This window comes from Somniosus microcephalus, chromosome 5 (assembly GCF_052327205.1).
Source record: "Somniosus microcephalus isolate GS21.2 chromosome 5, FLI_Smic_1.0, whole genome shotgun sequence".
In the NCBI taxonomy this organism is placed as follows: Eukaryota; Metazoa; Chordata; class Chondrichthyes; order Squaliformes; family Somniosidae; genus Somniosus; species Somniosus microcephalus.
Window position 1 is genome coordinate 118,837,814 of NC_140991.1, and position 23,356 is coordinate 118,861,169.

Below are 23,356 nucleotides of genomic sequence, written 5' to 3' on the forward strand. Positions count from 1 at the left end.
TGTATAAAATTTTACATTTAAGACTCATTCTCCAAGGGTCTCCTTCCCAGATCAGTTGCATCATTCACAGATGATGTGGTACAAGATGCTTCTATGAATTTTGAATCTTTTTTAAAAGGAAATATATTACTGATGTAAAAGTGGACATTTCTTGCAGTGCTGACAGCAACAATGCTGCTTTGCATTTTTAGTGCTGGCTCTAGCGATGCAATTCAGCCACTTTATTGCCTAATTTCAATTTTACACATTTACTTGTATAATAATTTTATTTTGCAATCTTCACTATTATACTTGAATCAAACTATGGTCCTGTTCTGCGAATTGCATTTAAAAAAAAAAAGAAATAAGCAGGAATCCAAAAACATTCTACCAACTTATTTTAGATTAAAATATTGTTAGAATCGTCTCACTTGTAAAGAAAGAAGACAATGTAATCAAGAGTCTTCATAGTGAAGATACCCACCATCACCAGTGTAACTATGCTAAGTAGGACAGAGTAAGGACATATCTAGTGGTCTAAAACTGGGAATCCAGGAGGTGCTATGGACCATCAACAGCAGCAGAATTGTATACCACTGCAATCTGTAACCTTGTGGCCCAGCACATCCATTGAGCTGGGCGATCAACAGTGGTAAAATGGGGACTGTAGAAGGGTGTGCTAAGAGCAGCATCACCCATACCTTAAAATGCAGCACCAACTGAGTGAAGCTGCAACACAGGACTAGCATGCTAAACATCAAAAGCAGCAGGTTCTAGACAGAGCTAAGTGGTTCCGCAACCAAGAGATCAAAGTGAAACTGTAGTCCTATCACATCAAGTCGAGGATAGTAATGGACAATCGGGAACTGATGAGATGATGATGTGAACATCCTCAACCATGGCAGAGTGTAGCACCTGAGTGCAAGAGGCAAAGCTGCCTTGTATGCAAGCGACTTCAGCCAATAATACCATGCAGATGATTTGGCTCGGTCTCCTTCTGAGCGAATGTCCAACCAGTTGAATTAATTCCATGTGAAATTAAGAAGTGGCTGAATGCACTGGACACAGCAAAAGCTATGAGTCCTGATGACATCCGGGCCATAGTATTAAAAACTTGTGCATCAGACCTAGTTGTCTCCCAGCCAAGCTATTCCTGTGCAGCTATGACACAGGCACCTAATTAACAATATGGAAAATTGCCCATATATGTCCTACCACAACAGCGGGACAAACCTAATTTGGCCAATTACTACCCAGCCATCAGCAAGTGATGGAAGAAGTAATTAACGGTGCCATCAAGCAACACATGCTTGCCAGTAACCAACTTGCTGATGCTCAGTTCAGTTTCTGCCAGAACCACTTGGCTTCCCACCTTATAGCCTTGAAACACGTGGATGTTAAAGCTGAATGTCAGAGGAGATAGAGTCGCAGTCCTCCACATCAAGACAACATTTCATCCACTATGGCACTAAGGAGCACTAGCAATACTGCGTTCAATAGGGGTCAGTGAGATAATCCAGCAATGGCTGTAGTCATACCTGACACAGGAAGATAGTTGATTATTAGCGGCCAATCATCGCAGCCCCAGAACATTGCCGAGGTTCATCAAGGCTGTTTCCTTGGCCAAATCATCTTCAACTGCTTCATCAATGACCTTCCCTCAGTCATAAGGACAGGAATGAAGCTATTGCAGACAATTCTAGTGTTCATCTTTATTTGCAACTCCTCCATGGCAAAGTCCAGCACCTTTTTTTTGCAGGGGCTGACAAGTGGCCAGTAACATTTGTGCCACTTATGGAAAAGAAGAAAGATTATTTATATAGTACCTTTCACATCCTCGGGAAATCCCCAAGTGCTTCAGAGTCACTGAGTCATTGTTGATGTGTAGTCACTGTTTCATAGGCAAATGCAGCAGCCAATTTTCACACAGCAAAGTCCCACCAACAGTAGTGAGAAAAATGACCAGATAATCTGCTTTAGTGGTGTTGGTTGAAAGGACAAATGTTGGCCAGGAAATCAGGAGAACTCCTTGTTCTTTTGAATAGTAACGTGGGTCTTTCACATCCACCTGAGAAAGCAGGCCTCAGTTTATAGTCTCATTTGAAAGATGGCCCCTCTGACAATGGAGCACTTCCTCAATACTGCACTGAAGTGTTTGCCTAGATCAGAGTTCAAGTCTATGGACTGGGCCTTGTACCAACAACCTTCTGCTCAAGAGGTTAGTGTGATACCACTGAGCCAAGGCTAACTGGCAAAATTTAAGTACCAAGCGATGATCATCTCCAGTAAGGAAAAGCCTAACTACCTTTACCTAATCTTCAACTGCATCACTGTTACAGAATCCCCATCAACAACATCCTGGGATTCACCATTGGCCCAGGAGTTTAACTGGCCACCCACATTAACACCATGGCTACAACGGCAGGGCAGAGGCTGGGTACTCCTCCTGACCCCTCAAACTCTCCACAATATTCAAGGCTGAAGGCAGGAGTGTAATGGAATACTCACTGTTTGCCTGCATAGGTATAGCTGCAACAGGACTGCACAAGCTCAATGCCATCCAGCTCAAAGTGATCTGTTTGATCAGCCCCTCCTTTGTCACTGAACTCAGTATCCACCCTCTCCACCACTGGTGCACTGTAGTTACAGTATGTTCTCTATACAGAAAGCACTGTAGCATCTTTCCAAGCTTATTTCAACAGTGCCTCCTAGCTACGCAACATCTTCCATCAAAAGGACAAGAGCAGCAAAAACATGGCAGTACCATCGCCTACAAGTTCACTTCTGTCACACACACATCGTCATTCGTTTATCATTGTGGGTCAAAATCCTGTAATACCCTACTTAATAACATTGTAGGAGCACCATCACCAAAGGGCTGTAGTGGTTCAAGAAGGCAATAAAATGTGGCCTTGCTACCATCACCTACATCCTGAGAAGAAATAATAAAATATCTTTGATGGTGCTACGCGGGTCCCTCCATGCAACTGCTACATTGGAAGTGTTGAATCTGTCGATCAGACAGAATTTTTTTTGTGGCAGGAATTTTAAAAATCTGTATATGTGAGCATCTTATTGTGTAGGTCTGTTAATTCAGCTGCTAAAATGCCTATCTGTCAGATAGTGGTACCAACACCACTAGAAAAAGCAACAAACTTGAAAGGGTTTGAAATCTGTCTTCAACAACTCCTCAAAGTGTAAAGCTTCATGAGCACTAGAGATAGAAACTAAAAAAAGAAAATGCTGAAATATGCTGAGAAATAATCGAATGGAGAGGAGGAAAATACTGAGTAAGCTGGATAAAAATTGTGTACTAAATTTTGAGAAAGTTAGAAATGGACAAATAGTGAGAAACAAGAGAAAATAAATGTATAAATTAAACTAGCCAGTGCAGAGAGAAACAAAAGTGAAGAGGGAGTAAAACTGAAGTATTTTATTTCCAGTGCACTTAGCAGTACCACAATCCACCATAAAGGGGCAATTGGTTAAGAATCTAGAGGACCCTGTTGAGTGCAGGGGGTGAGGATGCGATGGACAGATAGGTACTCTTCCTGTTGGAGGGGATGAGACGAAGAGGCTGATGAGACGGGAGAGAAAGAAGCTCTCCATGTTTAGTGGGGGTGGGGGGGCGGAAGAAGAGAGAAAAATCCTATTTTGCAGAAGTTCTGTGGAGACAATAAGATATGACTGTTCTTGACAACGGAAGGGAATTGGGGTTCTACTTCAAATTGAGACTATAATTGAAGTAGAGCCAAGACACACGATTTTTCCACTCCAGGTGTGATTTTTTTTTAAGAAAGGGATAGTGTTCATTGGCACTTTCCCCAGAGGATTTCTTATTGCGTGTGGAGATTGAAATATTGAGGAATCTATTTAAGCATTTTTCACCTTCGGAGTCTTGTTTAGGAGCTGGAATTCCTTGTCTGGAGCAAGCTGTATGATCTCACAGCTCAAAAGGTCACCGTCTAAGAAATTGCATTTTATGAAGGTACCCAAGTTGCTGAAAATAGCAGCCCTGCAGATGGTCTTCAAATAAAACTATTTTGAGGTTAGCACATGAAATAGATACATCAGCAAAAAGACCTTGGATCCCAGTTTAAGGCTTCCTGTCACATGGCAACAAAGTAGGCTACATTTGACCAGGTGTTCTGCCAGTTGCTTCAGTATATGCTAATAAAAAAGAACTTGCATTTAGAAAGAAAGAGACTTGTATTTATATATTGCCTTTCACATCCTTTGAATGTCCCAAATCACTTAATGGCCAAGAAAGCACCTTTTGAAGTAATCACGTGCTTTGTAGATAAACATGGCAGCCAATTTACACTTACTAATGTCCCACAAACAATGAGACAAATGATCAGTTAATTGTTTTAGTGGTGTTTAAGGGATAAATGTTGGCCCGGACACCGCAAGCTCCCAACTTTTGTAAGTATTGGAATCTTTTACTTGAACAGTGGGTGCTCCGGTTTCCTCCCACAGTCCAAAGATGTGCAGGTTAGGTTGATTGGCTATGATAAATTGACCCTTAGTGTTAGGGGGATTAAAATATGTGGGGTTACGGGGATAGGGTGGGATACGTGTTGGTGTAGGGGTTACGGGGATCGGGTGGGATATGTGTCAGTGCAGGCTCGATGGGCTGAAATGGCCTCTATCTGCACTGTGGGGTTTCTGTGATTTCTGTGATTGGACTCCTGTTTCACACTTCGTCTGAAAGACAGCACCTTTGACTCACTCAATGTTGGACTGACGATATGTTGAAAACAAAAGCAATTAAGGGACTTGTAGATTCTTGCATCAAGGGCCTGTTAATATCTACAAATTGAAATAGTCACTCCAAATTGTACTTGAAAGAGTAGATAAAACAAAAATATTGCAGTTGCTTGCAGCAAATGAAACTGAAGATGTCATTCCCCCATATCAAATAAGGTTGCTCCACCACCAGTACTTGGAACACCTCTATCAACCAGGGCCAGCCTTAAGGAAAATGGTGCCCTGGGCGAACTTGTATTTTAGCGCCTTTTCTTACAGTTTAAATATGTAGTAGTATCAGTGAAAGTTTCAGAAATAAAGCTGTAATCTCAAGTTTTTTATAATTTAAATAAACAATACAAATTCTAAATAACATTATAGTTAAGTGACAAATAAACTAAACAATACATTAAGTTAAATACTAAACTAATAAATAACAATAGCAAATAAAATATCTTGGTGAACAAAGTTTTTTGAGCCACATCATTCTCAATAGACAGGATGGCCAGTGAAGATAGTCTGTCAGCTCCCATGGTCACTCGCAACTATGTTTTTGAGCTTCAACTTTGAGAAGCTCCATTGTGCTGCTCACCACCAATAATGGACATGGTTAACAGGATCTGAGTGCGATCCATGTGTTTGGGAACTTGCTCTTGAAACCTCTTCTTGAGCACCACAGTCTGTTGGCAGCAAACTTTGAAGGAAGCCAAGTTCTTTGCAGAGGTCAACGTTGTTAATGTCAGACCCTCTTGACCATGGTGGCGCCCTGGGCAGTAGTCCACCTGTAAGGCCGGCCCTGGTATCAAACCAGCACTAATAAGAAAAATTTGCCAAATCTCAAAATTTACACCATATGAAATGTTCAAGTAACAGGAGATGCAAGTAAAAATTAGTAATAAGGGAAAGTAGGCAGTGCTTTTTCCAGCTGAAACATAATTAAGTTGTGAAGCAAGTTAACATTAAAGCTAGTGAAGTAATCAACAACAATAACTACTTGTATTTATATAGCGTCTCTAACATAATAAAACGTCCAAGGCACTTCACAGGACTGTTACAAGACACAATTTGATACTGAGCCACATACGGAGAAATTAGGGCAGATGACCAAAAGCTTGGTGAAAGAGGGAGGCTTTAAGGATTGTCTTAAAGGAAGAGAGGTGGAGCGGTTTAGGAAGGGAATTTCAGAACTTGGGGCCTAGGCAGCTGAATGCACAGCCACCACTGGTTGAGCGAGCAAAATCAGGGATGCTTAAGAGGCCAGAATTAGAGGAGTGCAGGTATCTCGGGGTGGGGGGGTGGTGTGTGAGGCCATGGATGGGAATTTTAAAATCGAGGCGTTGCTTAACACCGGGAGCCAGTGTAGGTCAGCAAGCATGGGTGCACTGTTCCCCTTAAGCTGCACGGCCGCTCAGTTACCTCGGCTGCCATGCACCAGGTGTTGCAGGCTGCGCAGTCCCACTGGAACGGGCTCCAGTGCGCAGGCGCTCTTTTCAATCGGGTCTCACAGGCTCGTTCTTTAGGCCTGAAGAAGCGGGCTTTGGTGCATGTGCGCTGGCCCCATTGACTGCGGAAAGAGAGAGAGCTGGCGGGACTGGGGAAAGAGGGAGGAACAGAGGGGGGGTTAGGTTCCGGGCGTGTGTAGTCCGTTCCCGGGGACTGAGCAGTGGCCGCACTTTGCAACAACAGAGGTGGAGGCGCAGCACATGTACAGTGGCCACTGGAAGGAGGCTAAAGCAAACAATTTTTATGCCCGAGGTGAAATTAAAAGAAAAAATTTGGAAAATTGTTTAAAGCCGGAAAAAATATGGGAAAGTGATGATGAATGTCCCGCAGTAAGTTCCAGTTAAATTTTGCCAGGTGTTGTCCCCTTTTTTGAAAGAGTTTATCAGGGTTATTTAAGTAATGTTATGAGAGAGGGGGAAAAGTTTGTGCCCCTGTTTGTACCTCAAAGTCTGAGAGAGACGGAGGGAACAGCAGCAGGAAAAGAGGAAACAACTTCTCCAAAACTGATTCTAACTATCGCCAAGGCTGGGGATAGATAACCGCACCACCGCCTTAGGAAGTTTAACCACTTTATTAATTTCTTATTTGAGCATTGTTTGGAATTGTTTTTTTGTTGTTGTATGTTTAACGACAGTATTAAAGAGGGAAAGAGAAACTTGGAGCAACTTCTGTCAAAGCTGCAACGAGACTTGGAAGAATTTATAGATTTTTAATTAACTTTTCCCAGAAAATGAGTGTTAACACTCTTTCTCCCCCGCCCCCTCTCCCCCCACCCCCCCCCCCCCGCAGTTTAGAATATGATTTTGGAAGAAGCGAGCAAAATCAATTTTCCCCTCATCTAAACAAGTTTCAGCCAGGTTTTGATGTCCAAACGCTTTTAAAGAGGTCCTGAATTGCTTTAAACGTTTTAAAATTGAAATTTCTCAATATTTGATATTTAACGATTGACTGAAGTGAGCAGCTTTACACAAACACGCAACCATGCTGTTGTTGAGGGGGAGGGCAGGGGAGGATTTGTAGGAGTTACATAATCATTAAGACGTTTCGGAAAAGAACTAAAAGAGGAAAAACACAAACCATTTTATTTTGTCTGTCGTTTTATAGTCCGAACAAGTCTCGGGAATAATGTAAATATAGATTTCCTCTTAAACGTTTAGTGAAGGAAGTGTTGATAGAAACCAGAGTTATGTAATGACATATAAAAATTGCAAAAGCTACTTTAGAAGAAACCATTATTTGCTTATTGAGAAAGACACAGAAAATACTTCGGTTAAACTGATTATGTATAATTTCGATTTGTTATCAATGTACTCACTTTTTAATCTATTTCAATGAAGTTTATTTCCTGCTATTTAATTGCAAAGTACCTAAAATAATTCAACACTTTTTTCAAAAGACATGGGATCAATATTGTGGCGAATGTTTGAGAGAAAAACATTAGAAGCGAAATTCATAAATTAACATTTTTACATCAACATATTCGTAATCACTTCCAAGTCAGTCTGATTGGTTTTCCTGTTCAGGAAGAAAGATGAATGTTCATTTATGTTAAATCATAGCTTTTCCTTAATTCGGTGACACAAATTGTGTGTTTTTCTGCACTTATTAGAAATGCAGCACTTATTCACATGTTACATGGAGGTGTGTGCTGGTTCAGTCACGTTTATTAATGGAAGTGATTGAAGTTGAAAATACGGATACCTGTTTTTGTTCAATTCTTTTGAATACTGTGAACTAAAGAACTACCGCACTTTATATTTGTTGGTTGTCTGGTTGCATTGTGATTAATATTCTAATTATGTATCTGGGCATACAGCACATCAGCGCCATAGAAAAGTGTTAATGCATTATTGTGCAGTTTTTTTATATCCCAGTCATTTCTGACCATGTTTTAAAAAAGTTTGTATATGATAAACTAAAACCTTTTAATTAATTCTACCGTAAACAAACTTGCAGAATGGCCATGCAAATGACAAATGAATTTCAATATAGGTAAGTGTGAGGTGGTGCTTTTTGGGAGGAGGAATAAGGAGGCGACCTACTCCTTGGGGAAATAAGAGTCTAAATGGGGTAGAGGAGCAAAGGGATTTAGAGGTATAGATTCAAAAATCATTAAAAGTAGCAATGCAGGTTAAAAAGGCCATAAAAGTTCAAAAAGCACTGGGGTTCATTTCTAGAGGAATAGAATTCAAAAGCAGAAGTTATGTTAAACTTGTATAGAACCTTTTCTGATTGCCTCATGATCTGAGACGGTGGGGTGACAATATGGCATTACTGTATAAATGTTTTTAAGTGGTTGCTGTTGCTGTCGTTGTAAAATTTGCCCACGGACGAAAAGGTCGCGCTCAAAGGAGTTCGTGGCCCGCTCAGTACAAAAAAAATTAGAGGGAACATTGCAGGGGTGATGGGTGAATGGAACTTGGTGCGAGTTAGGACACGGGCAGCCGAGTTTTGGATGACTACGTTTACGTAGGGTAGAACGTGGGAGGCCAGCCAGAAGTGCGTTGGAATAGTCAAATCTAGAGGTAACAAAGCCATGGATGAGGGTTTTAGCAACAGATGAGCTGAGGCAGGGGTAGAGACGGGCAATGTTACCGAGGTGGAAATAAGTGGTCTTAATTATGGCACAGATATGTGGCCGGAAGCTCACTTCAGGGTCAAATATGACACCAAGGTTGCAAACAGTCTGATTCAGCCTCAGACAGATGCAGTGGAGTCAGTGGCTAGGGAACGGAGTTTGTGGCGGGGACCAAAGACAATGGCTTTGGTCTTCCCAATATTTAGTTGGAGAAAATTCCTGCTCATCCAGCACGGGATGTCTGACGAGCAGTCTGACAATTTAGAGACAGTGGAGGAATCGAGAGAAGTGGTGGTGAGGTAGAGCTGGGTGTCGTCGGCATACTTGTGGAAACTGATGCTGTGTCAGTATAAATGGACCCAAAACACCACTACACTGGACTTAGTGTATCCTTGGGGGAGGGCAGAGATAGAAAATTATCAGCGTTTAATGGCGATGGGGAAGCGAGTGGGGGAGAAGAGTGCTTCCACATCACTAGGACAATCATGTAAATTATTTTATAACTCCAATCAGATTTAGCAACCTAGAATACCACAGTTTCTCTGCTTGCTGATGTACATTGGCTCCCGGTTAAGCAATTCCTCTTTTTTTTTTTTAAATTCTCATTCATGTTTTCAAATCCCTCCATGGCCTCTTCCTCTCCCTATCTCTAATCTCCTCCAGCACTACAACCCTCTGAGAAATGTGTGCTCCTCCAATTCTGGCCTCTTGAGCATCCCCGATTTTAATTGCTCAACCATTGGTGGCTGTGCCTTCAGCAGCCAAGTCCCTAAGCTCTGGAATTCCCTCCCTAAACCCCTCTAACTCTCCTTAAAACCTACACCTTTGACCATCTGCCCTATTATCTCCATATGTGCCTCTGTGTCAAATTCTGTTTTATAATACTCCTGTGCAGCGCCTTGGGACATTTTGCTATGTTAAAGCACCTATATAAGTTTGTTGTTGTTGTTGTCTAAATCCTCAATACTTGAAGAAATACCTGGACTAATCAATTGGAGGTTTTCACTTATGATTCCATTCAACACATCATTGGACACTGAATAGGATGGATGACAATGGTCAGTCTTGCTCTGTTCCTCTTTCAAGTGAAAGATTCAGCAAGTCTTGGGAAATGCCATTTGCTTTTGTCGATTTTTTTTTTTCAATAAGGCTTTCAATCTAGTGCCTCATGCATTTGGTAAGGGTAAGACATAAGGAAGAGAAGATATGGAGATGATGAGACTTTCACAAAAAGATATAACTGCACTATATGAGAAGCACCAGCAAGAAGGAAACAATGGAGAAAAAACAGCATGAAAAACATTGAGTGGGAGATGAGATTTATACATCAGTGATCACCACGAAAGCAGATTATCTCATTGTTTGAGACCTTACTGTGCATGAATTGGCTACCATGTTTTCCTGCAAAACAAATGATCACTTCAAAAGTAATTCCATGGATGTGAGGTTTTTCGATGTCCTGCGGATGTGACAGGTGATATATACACATGCTCTTTACATGCAGCAGTAGGGAGGCACATTTAATAAATATTTTGTTCATAAGCAATGCCACAAGATCAACTGACTTTATTGTATAATATATTATGGGGTGTTCGAATGGTACAAGTTCTGCATATGCCCACCGATCAATGTAAAATTTTACTTGAGTTAGTCAACTCAATTTTTTATACCATCTTTTAATCTTCATGTACAGAAGACTCCAGGAAGAAGATCAGTTCCGTACATCATCTTTGCCTGCCATCCCAAACCCCTTTCCAGAGCTATGCAGCCCCGCCAGCTCTCCAGTGTTGACTCCTGGTTCAATGCCTCAGAGCCCACCTATCCATAATCATGTGAGTATAACTGCATGTAATGCTGTTTCAAAATGTGAACTGCATTACAGATGCATGAATTACTGTGCATTTCTAGCGCTGTAACTAATTTGTTAATTTTCTTGACCTATGCCTACCAGAAACTTTTAAATTACATTTTTTAACTTGTATTGAAAACACAATGCAAATTCTTCACCTCATTCACTTGTTGCTAAAAGCAATCTGAGTTCACCAACAGGGAGAAAATGGCAATGGTGACCCCTCTTAAGATCTGATGCCAGATGTTTGTGACTCGTGTGTGTGTGTGTGTGTGTGTGTGTGTATATATAAATGGCACTTCCTTGAGTATTCCCAGCTTCCAGCAGTCTTTCTGTAGCTCATCTGTATTGATTAACAAGTTGTCATTTATTTGTACTGTGATATAACAATGTTTGGTTTAAATACTGACTCAAGTGCTATTGGGTATTCTCAATGGTAGATGCTTTTTCTCATTAAATGTCAGCTTTAATGATCAAAATAGCATGTGGCGTCCTGTTCTATCTCAAAGATTTGAGTATCGAAAATTCTTAAAGTTGTTTGAAAATTGAAATAGACCTACTAAACTTTGTGCTAAGCTGGTAGAACAGAGCTTATTAACCAACCAGATGACCAACTCTGTAGGATAAGGCAGTTTCCAAGTGGTCCACTCACTACATCTCGCACCAACTCGGATTTTCTGGAATTTGTGCTGGTATCAAGTGATAATCCAGTTCAACATCTTGAGGTACTTATCACGGGTTTCCTTTGACGCAGAAGACCTCCACCAAATTACTAGTGAATGAGAAATATGTCCATATGAAACAATAAGGTTGGCTTTGGCAACTGTTAATACCAATTCATTGATAATACTGATTCATTGATGCTAGATAATTGTTCTCCCCAGTTCCCATGTTACTTTTCCTCTTTTACCAACTCACATGTTCTTTAGATCTAAAATACATTTGTGTATATTTGATATTGAAGCTGGAAATAGACAAGTTCAATTACCATTTATATATATATAAACAATAACTTAACTTTCTCTTTCAGATGGTTATTGACCTGTGTGTATTCCCAATTTCAGATTTCCAAAAGTCATATAATTTTGTTTTATATCTGAGAAATTTTCCTGGGTCTGTGCCAAGGTACACTGGATCATCTGTGAATATCGGAAGATTGGGCAGGTGGGAGGACATCTCTAAAGGAACCCGCCTGTTTTTCTTTCTATTTAAATGAATATAAGGAACATTGAATGGATTTCTTTACAGGCATATGCACTGATCTAGATTTTTTGTTAATTGCTGCACCCAGGCAATCCATTGAGCCTGGGTACAGACCCAGGAACATCTCCCCAAATATTTAGTTTTCATCTCCACTGACACTCAGAAATCGGGCTTTGTTGCTTTGTTTCCATGTTCATGGTCCTTCATAGGAATTGAGCCCTATGTTGAGTGTTCTAAGCTTGCTGACATTACCTGGGCAGCCTTAGATGTCCCTGGGGCTTAGGGTGTTGGAAAGAACTATGTGGTTCAGTGTTAGCACACTGTTGTAATTTTAAATGTAGTTAAGATTCATGGGATGAAAGTCTACTCTTTCTGCTGGCTGTAAACATTCCACTTAAAATGAATGTCAACTCAGTATCTCAAACATAAGCCCACAGGACAATACAATCCCAAATTAATTGTAATCAGCACAAAATCAGTATTTTCATTTCCCACGTGTGAATCAAAACATGTGTAGTTGGAGAGAAGGCATAGGAGGAAAGGGTTCAGACTCCTGGGACGTTGGAACTAGTTCTCAGCAGGAGTGGCCCATACTCGATGGATGAGCTTCACCTGAACAGGGCTGGGATTTGTCCTCGCTGGGCAATCAATTACTGCTGTGGTAGAGGGCGAAGGGTAAAAACGAGGCAAGGAAGCAAAAAGGGCTAGGAGTGTAGAAAGGAGGAGCATAAAAACTGTAAAGTTAATATGGAAGATGAAAGAGTAAAGCTGTTTAGAGATGAATAGACAGATCTTTGAGGAAGAAGGAGTAGCAGAGATACTAAATGAGCACTTTGCCTCAGTATTTGGTGTATGATGTGGGAATGAAAGGGTACAAAAGTAAAGGTGCAGTAACTAGATAAGTAGTGTTGTAAAGTTCAAAAGGCACCAGGCCCTATTCCTGAAATGCTGAGAGACAGTAGCGATGAAAAGCGAAGGCTCTGACTAAAATCTTACAACCATCCTTGAATATGGAAGTTTTATTAGAGGACTGGAAGGTTGCCAGTGTAGCAACTGTGTTGCAAGGAGAAAAGGACAACTCAGTAACAATATTTCAGCTAACCTAATATGAAGAGTCTGCAAATTTCTGGAAGCCATATATGAAATAAAGTATACTCACTTGGAAAAGACATGTTAATTTAGAACAGCCAGTGCAGATTTATTAACGGCAAGCTTTGTCTGAGAAATGTAATTGCGTTCTTTGAGGAAATCTGTTACTAATGAAGAAAAAAAAGTGGATTGTGTGCATGTAGCTTTTCAAAAGGCATTTGGTAAGGTGCTGCACAGGATGGTTGTTAATAAGGTGCATAGTATTCTATGGATTGTAGCAACATGGATAGGAAACAGTAGTGGTCAGTGGATGTTTTTCGAACCGGAGGGATGTAAGCAGCCTTGTCACCTGGGGTTAGTGTTAGGACCATTGTTCAGAACATAAATGATCTGGACTCTGGTATAGGGGGAATATTAAATGTTCAGTTTGCTTGTGACCATCAAAACCCTTATGCATGTCAGCTTCCAAGGCAGCTGTTGCAATACCTTCAATTTAAGACAGTCAACCATTCCAGCAGTCTTTAACCTACAAAGATAAGTCTCAAGGTGCTGGGCAATCAAGGTTATTTTTTAGAGCCATTAACTGTGCAGTGTGCCCAGGACACCATCAGAGCACAGATATAATGTGCTGGCATCTACCTGAGTTGGTATCAAGCACACTGACATATTGAAGCAGCACTTCAAGTTCCTGGATAGAATCCTACAATACAACTCTGCTAAGAAAGTCATCTCTTTTAACTTGCGAATATGGCCATTACGTTAACAGTCCTGTCGACAACTTCCATGTCCTCACTGAAATGCCTTAAATCTATTAGCTTACTCAAATATCACATTCACGCAACCTGATGAAACATACAAGAACAAACAATCTGCATACAATTTCAATGTAACCATATTTTTAATCTCAAACCATGTGTCTGAGAGTGTGCTTAGTATTTGCTACCATGGTGCTTTCTCATGTAATGTATATGTTCTTAACTGTGGCCTTGTGCTACTTCAGTGGCAGGAATAAGAGGGGTGGCAGGCTGTGGATGGGAGCCTCTGGGGATTGACAAGACCCTTGCCCCTCTCAAACTTGAGTCCTGAGATGGACCTGTTGTAGGCAGCCTTGGCTTGTGATCATTCTGGCATCTGTGCAGACTTTAGGGGGGGACTTGTGAAGGGGCTGGATGTGTTGGAATCCTGAGACATCCGTATCATCTGTGCCCATTCTAGCCATGTCCCTGTCTTCTGGATGGTGTGACAGCAGACCTAATGCTACCAATGATGCCAGTGAAAACTCTACCTCATGGATCTGGTCTAAGCACTCTCAAAACTTGTCAAAGCTAGAAGAGATCACCTGTTCCATTCTAGATCCCCCAGATCTCTGAGTATCTGATGGAGAAGCACCAACTATCCTTGGGGCTTCTATCATGGAAGGCTGTGCAGCAGTTATCCCTGGAGTTTCCACACGCTTAATGGTGGACCTCACTGTTGTAAAACCGTCATGCAAGTTAGTGTACTCCTCTGCAGAGCCATCATCTGCAGTACACTGCTTGGCACTGTCACCAATGCACTTGCTGCTCAGAACATCCTTCTTTTTAAAAACTCACCCATTGTACTGCACTACCCTCTAGTTCTAGCTCGCTCTCAATTCCCTGGGATGACCTTAGAGTTGTGTAACTATCGTGCAAGTGCTGTCCAGGATTTTGAGGGCTTCCTTAATCGCAGTTAATCTGAAGTTAAGTGATCTCCTTAAGTGATCTCTTGTTGTTATGGGCTGTCTTCTGCAAGAAAGTAAAAGTGAGTTCCAGTGTTTAAGATATACAATAATCCCCAAATGCCAGCATGCAGCACATTGTGGGTGTGAAGATGAGTATCAGTAAAAAAGGAAATTGGTGGTAATACTTAACATATACTTCACTTAAATATTTACAAAAGAGGATATTGAGGACAAGGTAAATCCTGATGAGAGATATTATAGTAAAAGGAAAGTATTAGAGAAGTTAGTTAAGCTAAAGGAAGGCAATGTGCTGGGATCTGGAACAAAGTACCAAATTGGGACCCACCCCACTGCCTTATTTAATGCAGAAGAATCTTGATGGCCCCATTGGAGGACTAGTCACGCTGGCCAACTCCACTTCTTGGAAGCATTGTTTTTTTTCTATAGAAGCTTTGTTATCTTGCAAATTTTTAAATTGTATGGATATGCCTTCTGCTTCTGCAGCTGTACACTATTTCTCGCTGACCAATTGGTGAGCTGTCCATCAAAGCCTGGAGGTCGCTGATTGTATTTCCATTAAGTAATTCATGCAGCACCCTATTTCCGGTGAGGCATAAGTCAGAAAGACGACTTTACTAACCATTTTCAGTTCAGGAACTATACTGTGCAAAGTTTTAAGAAATGGTCATTGAAGATTCAGATGTGTTTTGAAGATTTATGGTCAGATATGATGAATCAAAATAAAGATCCTTGCAAAATGAGAACTTGAGTATTTTATGTTCACACTCTCATCCTTTTCCTCCTACTGCATCAATATTTTGCTAGATATCATAACCGGTGGTGGACAAGAACAGTTTGCATAAATCCATTGTGTCCTACTTCTTTTATCCCCTCCCAACTTACCCATTAATCCGGGAACGCTTCTGGAAGGACAGCATAATTTACTTCCAGTGCTAGGTTCATAACTATTCTGCATTTATTTATGCAGGATGGTTAAGATACAAGTGAACAGTTCCAGAATGTTACAGATGATCCAGTTTCACCACACCAGTAGATAAACTAAGGTACTACTTTGTAATGACTTTACTGCAGCCAGCAAGTCTTTATGACTACGTATGACTACTAATGCTGTAGATATACTGTACTATGCAAATTTCTTAATTTGTGTGACTTTTGGGATGGCTTTTTAAAAATTGAGATGTACATTTCTTTCCCATTTGAGTTTTTCCAGATTTTATTCAATTTTATAATGGTTAGTCAGGGGTTCATTGCAAAGGTGCCTACATTCTTGAGTCCTGGGCCAGTTTCACTGTGGTAATTCATCTTTTTCTTTTCTGTTACCCCATTGAATCCAAACCATCTGTTCCGGTATATTTTTTTAAAAAACTGCCATCATATCTTTTCTTAGAGTATCCATTAAAAAAATTGATCTCAGGAAACATATGAAGGAAGTTAAATTAGTTTATCATGTAAGTTATAACTGTTTCCAGATTTGTTTCAGTACTAGTCTTACAAATGGAATTGTTGAGGAAGTTTTACCCTGACAAATTGGCTTACCTGCTACTATTTCTACATTTAGATTGAAATTTATTTCAAATGATGTATGTATTCTATAAATGATTATTTTCACTTTCAACTCTAGGTTATAATTTATATAAAATGCCTCTTGGCACTTTACTATGCAATCTGAAACTTTATTGCAGAAAAAGCTCTAATTTATATTGAAAGTTAATCTGTTTTGATTTAAATAATGGTCTTGAAGGTAAAACTTTGATATCTGCAGTGCAAATCTTCCATTTTTGCACGAGAAGTAATTTAAGGACACACAAAATTTTGCATTAGTTTGACTTAATTGTCATGGATTTTTGAAATTAAAAGTCAATGAAGTTATTTTTGTGGTTTCTGTTCTGGGAAAACATCAACATTATTTAAACCACATCCAGATGGAGAACAGCCTGTTTTACATTACTGCCCATTTTGAGGATAAACTTTAATGAAGGAAAATATGCTATGGCATTGTTTGATAACTATTATCCAAGACCTAGAAATGTAGGCTTCTGGAAAGAGCTCTGAAAAGTATACGTATGGGCTGAAAAATGAAACTACTTTTAGTGACGTAGACTAACTAGCAAAATACATTTTAATTTTCTTCTAGAATTTTTGTTGCTTATTGTGTCCAACTCTAGATATGATTTTACAGTACTTCAGTTGAAGTAAAATACTGACCGATTTGTCTGTTAACATTTAAGCCACTTGGATCCATTACAAATTGTAGGTGTGACATAATTTGGTTTACTAAGCAAGCCACTTTTACAAAAGCTACATTATTGAAATTGCACAGTTGTAAACTCAAAGTAGTTAAAATTACATTAAAGGAAAGTGAATTTTCAAGTAAAAAAAACTGATTTTCCAGTGTTCTTTTTATATATACCTTTAGAAAATAACACTTAGCAGAAATTTCTTTTGAGGTTATTTTAAAAAAAACACAATTTTACTGCCAGTATGGAAATGCTTGTGATGCCTTTCTTGTTCCGGTGATATTAAGGAGATTGTCCTGGAGTGGATTCATGACAAACGGTAAGGGGTCGGAATGTTGCTGAATTCAGTTCACACTGAGTGCTGCTCCAGAACTGTCTGGCCCCTCTAATGTGCCCGGGTTGGATAGCTATCGAGCCGATCTGATGTAGTATCCCCAAACCAGCTGTTTTGCTATAGTGTTGTTCTGGAACATCACTGAGGAGTCTTAACAACAGCAAAATGCTTCTCGAGGGTCTTTGTGCTGATGATGACATCAAACTTTTTCTTTAAAAAAGAAACTTGCATTTAATAGCAGCAAATGAGTTATTGTTTCCTTCTGATTATTTTTTAAAAAAACGTTTGAAATAAAAAGTACTTGCCCAAGTGTATCTTTTCTCCAATAATTTCACTGTTGGGTTCAGTAAACTGCGGAATGATTTACTAATAATTAAAATATGTAGATTCCTAAGCACTTGCAACTTTATACCCAGGTAACTGTTACCAAATGTCCATTCAATTAGAAACATAGAAACCTAGAAGATAGGAGCAGGAGTAGGCCATTCAGCCCCTCGAGCCTGCTCCGCCATTCAATGCGATCATGGCTGATCATCCAAATTCAGTACCCTGTCCCTGCTTTCTCCCCATATCCCTTGATCCCTTTAGCCTTAAGAAATATATCCAACTCCTTGAATATATTTAATGAATTGGCCTCTACTGCCTTCTGTGGTAGAGAATTCCACAGGTTCACCACTCTCTGGGTGAAGAAATTCCTCCTCATTTCTGTCCTAAGTGGTTTACCCCTTATCCTTACACTGTGACCCCTGGTTCTGGACTCCCTGACCATCGGGAACATCCTTCCTGCATCTAGTCTGTCCAGTCCTGTCAGAATTTTATAAGTTTCAATGAGATCCCCTCTCATTCTTCTAAACTCCAGCGAGTATAAGCCCAATCGACCCAGTCTCTCCTCATACGTCATTCCTGCCATCCCAGGTATCAGCCTGGTGAATCTTTGCTGAACTCCTTCCATGCCAAGAACATCCTTCCTCAGATAAGGTGGCCAAAACTGCACACAATACTCAAGGTGTGGTCTCACCAAGGCCCTGTACAACTGCAGCAAGACATCCTTGTTCCTGTACTCGAACCCTCTCGCTACGAAGGCCAACATACCATTTGCCGCCTTAACTGCCTGCTGCACCTGCATGCTTACCTTCAGCGACTGGTGCACAAGGACACCCAGGTCTCGTTGCACTTCCCCTTCTCCCAATCTATTGCCATTCAGATAATCTGCCTTCCTGTTTTTTACACCAAAGTGGATAACCTCGCATTTATCCACGTTATATTGCATCTGCCATGCTTCTACCTAATCACCCAACCTGTCCAAATCATCCTGTAGTTTCTCAGCATCCTCCTCGCAGCACACACGCCCACCCAGCTTTGTGTCATCTGCAAACTTGGAGATATTACATCTAGTTCCCTTGTCTAGATCATTAATATATATTGTGAATAGCTGGGGTCCAAGGACCGATCCCTGCGGTACCCCACTAGTCACTGCCTGCCACTCGGAAAAAGAGCCGTTTATTCCAACTCTGCTTTCTGTCTGCCGACGAGTTCTCTATCCCAGTCAATACCTTGCCCCCAATCCCATGTGCCTTAACTTTACACGCTAATCTCTTATGCGGGACCTTATTGAAAGCCTTTTGAAAGTCCAAATACACCACATCCACTGGTTCTCCCTTATCTATTTTACCAGTTACATCCTCAAAAAATTCCAGTAGATTAATCAAGCACGATTTACCTTTTGTAAATCCATGTTGACTTTGTCCGATCCTGTCACTGTTTTCCAAGTGCTCTGCTATTACATCTTTTATAATAGATTTATGTTTGAGGCATAGCTCATTTATAAAAGAATTACGCATCAAAAATAAACTTTTAATTTAAAATGCAACATTATTGTAGCATGCACTACACAACAGATTCATTATTTGAAATTCTTGAGTGCCTATTTAAGTTTAAAGCACAATTGACTAGACTTTTACTGCTTTATTTTGCGGTATGTGAGCTTAATAAAAAAAAATGTTTTGCGGTGTGTATGCTAACTCTAAAATTATATTTAAGTACCTGTTTATAGTGTATCTGGAATTATGAAAAGAACATTTCTTGCGTTAGTTTCTATTAATGCATTTTTTTTTTTTAAACTCTTACTTGCATTTGTCTCAAGTTGATATCTTTTTAAGTGGAAATTCTTTATCCCAAACTATCGTTGAAGCAGAGTTCATAAATTATTTTTAGAGAATTAAGCAGCTACTTGAAAAAGATTATTAAAGGCCATTTATGGAGAGTGAGCCAGAATGTAGAAATGTACCCGGTGGCTGATGTGGGTTAAAAAGTTTGGCACGTGCTTAATGAGCCAAGTGGCCTGTTTCTATTTTGTCGCATTCTATGATTCCATGATTGAAGTATCTAAATTGCTGAGAACAGATGAGGGTTCACGTTTAAATGAGCCTCAGTTCAGACTGTACATTTACTCTGGTGACACAATCCTCCATATTGTAGCATGACCAGCTTTCATTTTGCACATTTAACTAACAGATCGTTTAGTTTTTATAATAAAAACACTTTTGCTTTCAATCATGCAGATCATTGCAACTGTTACCTAGGCATCCATTGTGAAAAGAGGTGGTGAAAACCTAGATATCAGATGCTTAGGAGGTCAAAGAGGTTGTGGTAGATGTTACAGCCTGGTCGATCAGAATTAAAAATAGTGTTTCCTCTACTCTCTAAGGAGAGGATGTGAAGGTTCCACATGTATGCTGATGACCCCCAGCTCTACCTTACCGCCACACCTCTCGACCTCTCCACTGCAATGTTCCCTCTAATTTTTTTTCTGTGCGTGGTCCCTTTGATTTCCTGCACGGTATCTCTTCCAGCAGTAGGAGCTGTTGAGCGGGATCTCGCGATTGATGCGTGGCCGCTTGTCTTTGGAGGAACATTACTCCACTGCCTCTGATTTGTCACGCTGCTTCTTCGACATCCAGTACTGGATGAGCAACAATTTCCTCCAACTAAATATTGGGGAGACCGAAGCCATTGTCTTCGGTCCCCGCCACAAATTACGTTCCCTAGCCACCGACTCTCCCTCTCCCCAGTTAGTGTCTGAGGCTGAACCAGATCGTTTGCAACCTTGGCATCCTATTTGACCCCGAGTTGAGCTTCCAACCCCATATCTGCTCCATCACCAAAACCACCGACTTGCACCTCCGTAAGAGCACCTGTCTCTGCCCCTGCCTCAGCTCACCTGCTGCCTTTGTTACCTCTGGACTTGACTGTTCCTATGCACTCCCTGCCGGCCTCCCACCATAAACTTCAGGTCGCCGGTATCCTAATACGCACCAAGTCTCATTCACCCATCACCCATGTGGTCGCTGACCTACATTGGCTTCCAGTCTGGCAACGCCCTGATTTTAAAATTTATAATTCTTTCAAATACCTCCATGGCCTATCTTGGTAAGCTCCTCCAGCCACATAAAACTGCCCCCCCGCCCGAGATCTCTGCGCTCCTTCAATTCTGGCTTCTTGCACATTCCCGATTTTAATCGCTCCACCATTGGCATCCATGCCATCAGCTGCCTAGGCCCTAAGTTATGGAATTCCCTCCCTAAACCTCTGCGTGCGCCTCTCTTTTTTAAGATGCTCCTTAAAACCTACCCCTTTGATCAAGCTTTCAGTCACCTGTCCTAATATCTCCTTGTGGCTCAGTGTCAAAATTTTGTTTGATAACATCCTGCAAAGTGCCTTGGGACATTTAACTGCATTAAAGGCCCTATATAAATGCAAGTTGTTGTTAATGGGGGACTTCAATCAACCATACATAAATTAGGAATATTCAAATAGTTCAGAGTTGGTAAACATTGCATCACTGCTCCACAAGAGTACATTTTTTTAAAAATTGGGATGTGAGCAACACTGGTAAAGCTGCATTTTTTTACTCATCCCATCCTTGTTGCCCTGAGGTGATGGTGGCGTGCTTTCTTGATGGTGATAGCATGACAGAAGTGTGACTGTGATGAAAAGAAAAGTAAGTGTTACACAAGATGATGTGTATGCAGATGCAAGAGTTTTAATATATATCTAGCTGTGGTTCTGTGGCATTGTTCATTAAGTTGGAGGTTTTATAAGCACAAGGATCGTAAGCTTATTTTCATGATGATTTATCAGTCTTTGGTGTCTGGGAGCCACCATTTCCTTTTCACACACAGTGCAACAACCCCGACCCCATACCGACCCAGTCCTCCATAGCCTGGAAACTTCTCCCCAGCTAGAACTTTCCTCTAGAATTTTCACACATCCAATACTCAAACTGAGACCCCCCCCCCCAGTATGTGGATGTATAACTTCATACCATTGCCTCCTTTATCACCACCCTAACACAGTCCTTCCCATTTGCACCTCATCCCACCAGTCTCTTGCACTCAACACCAAAATAGCTGCAACCCATAATTTTTCTCCCCCTCAGTCTACAATCCTGTTTTGCTACCTATTTGCAACCCAAACCCTCTCCTACTCACCACCACCAACCTTAGTGCATCCCCATGTTTTCCTCCTCCTTCTACCCCTGAAGGTTTTATTCCTCCCCATCACTCAACCCAAACTCTCCATCCAATTTTGAACTCATAACAAATTCTAGCATGATCTAATTATTTTTGAAAATAAACCTTCCACTTAAAACACAAGTTCCAATTTGCTGCCACATAAAAAGTTGCATTTATATAGTGGAGAGAAAATAGAGTCGACGTTTCGGGTCTAACCCTTTTTCAAAAACAGAGTTTTGAAAAAGGGTTAGACCCGAAACGTCGACTCTATTTTCTCTCCACGGATGTTGTCTGGCCTGCTGAGTTTTTCCAGCATTTTCTGTTGTTATTTCGGAATTCCAGCATCTGCAGTATTTTGCTGTCGTGCATTTATATAGTGCCTTTAACGCATGAAAACATCTTGAGGCGCTTCACAGAAGCATAATCAGATAAAAATTAACACCGAGAAAAGCACGGAGTCAAAGAAGGTAATACGAGGAGGACTGATTAAAAGCTCCAACATAACTACAACACAGGCAAACTGATGACTGCAGTGTTCAGAGCCATTCACAACTCCTCAGATAATAAAGCAGTCCATGCCCACACGCAACAAGACCTGGACGTCGTTCAGACTTGGACTGATAAGTGGCAGGTAACATTCGCGCCACACAAGTGCCAGGCAATGACCGTCTCCAACAAGCGAGAGTCTAACCACCGCTCCTTGACATTCAACGGCATTACCATCGCCAAATCCACCACCATCAAACATCCTGGGGGCCACCATTGCCCAGAAACTTAACTAGACCAGCCACATAAATGTGGCAACAAGAGCAGGTCAGAGGCTAGGTATTCTGCAGTGAGTGTCTCCCCTCCTGACTCCCCAAAGCCTTTCCATCATCTACAAGGCACAAGTAAGGAGTGTGATGGAATACTCTCCATTTGCCTGTATGAGTACAGCTCCAACATCACTCAAGAAGCTCGACACCATCCAGGACAAAGAAGCCCGCTTGATTGGCACCCCTTCCACCACCGGCATACCGTGGCTTCAGTGTGTACCATCTACAAGATGCACTGCAGTAACTCACCAAGGCTTATTCGGCAGCACCTCCCAAACTCTTCCATCTAGAAGGACCAGGGCAGCAGGCGCATGGGAACACCGCCACCTCCAAGTTCCCCTCCAAGTCACACCATTCTGCCTTGGAAATATATCGCTGATCCTTTGTCGCTGGGTCAAAATCCTGGAACTCCCTACCTAACAACAGCTCTGTGGGAGTACCTTCACCACATGGGCTGCAGCGGTTCAAGAAGATGGCTCACCACCACCTTCTCAAGGGCAATTAGGGATGGGCAATAAATGCTGGCTTTGCCAGCAACGCCCACATCCCATAAAACGAATTAAAAAAACTAACCAGCACTTTTTTAATAGCATTTAATATTTACCTCGCATATCTGTAGACAAAATACTAATTATATCTAATATACATGTAAATATATGTGGGAATTCTAAATGCATACATTACTTACAAATATAACTTGATATTTTGCATATTTGTATTAATTTATTTTAACCTTCATGCTCTTTTCATGAACCTTTTATTATATAAATCTTAAATAATGCA

At 40.9% G+C, this 23,356-nt stretch overlaps 1 protein-coding gene across 7 annotated transcripts in view; it reads left to right on the forward strand.

Moving 5' to 3' along the window:
• grb10b (growth factor receptor-bound protein 10b) overlaps window positions 1-23,356 on the forward strand; it is a 267,318-nt gene that overhangs the window by 146,401 nt on the left and 97,561 nt on the right. For all 7 annotated transcript variants that reach the window (XM_085988113.1, XM_085988111.1, XM_085988114.1 and 4 more), the window contains one exon: window positions 10,503-10,641. In XM_085988113.1, coding sequence (XP_085844239.1) covers window positions 10,503-10,641 — 139 coding nt within the window. The remainder of the gene's footprint in view (window positions 1-10,502; window positions 10,642-23,356) is intronic.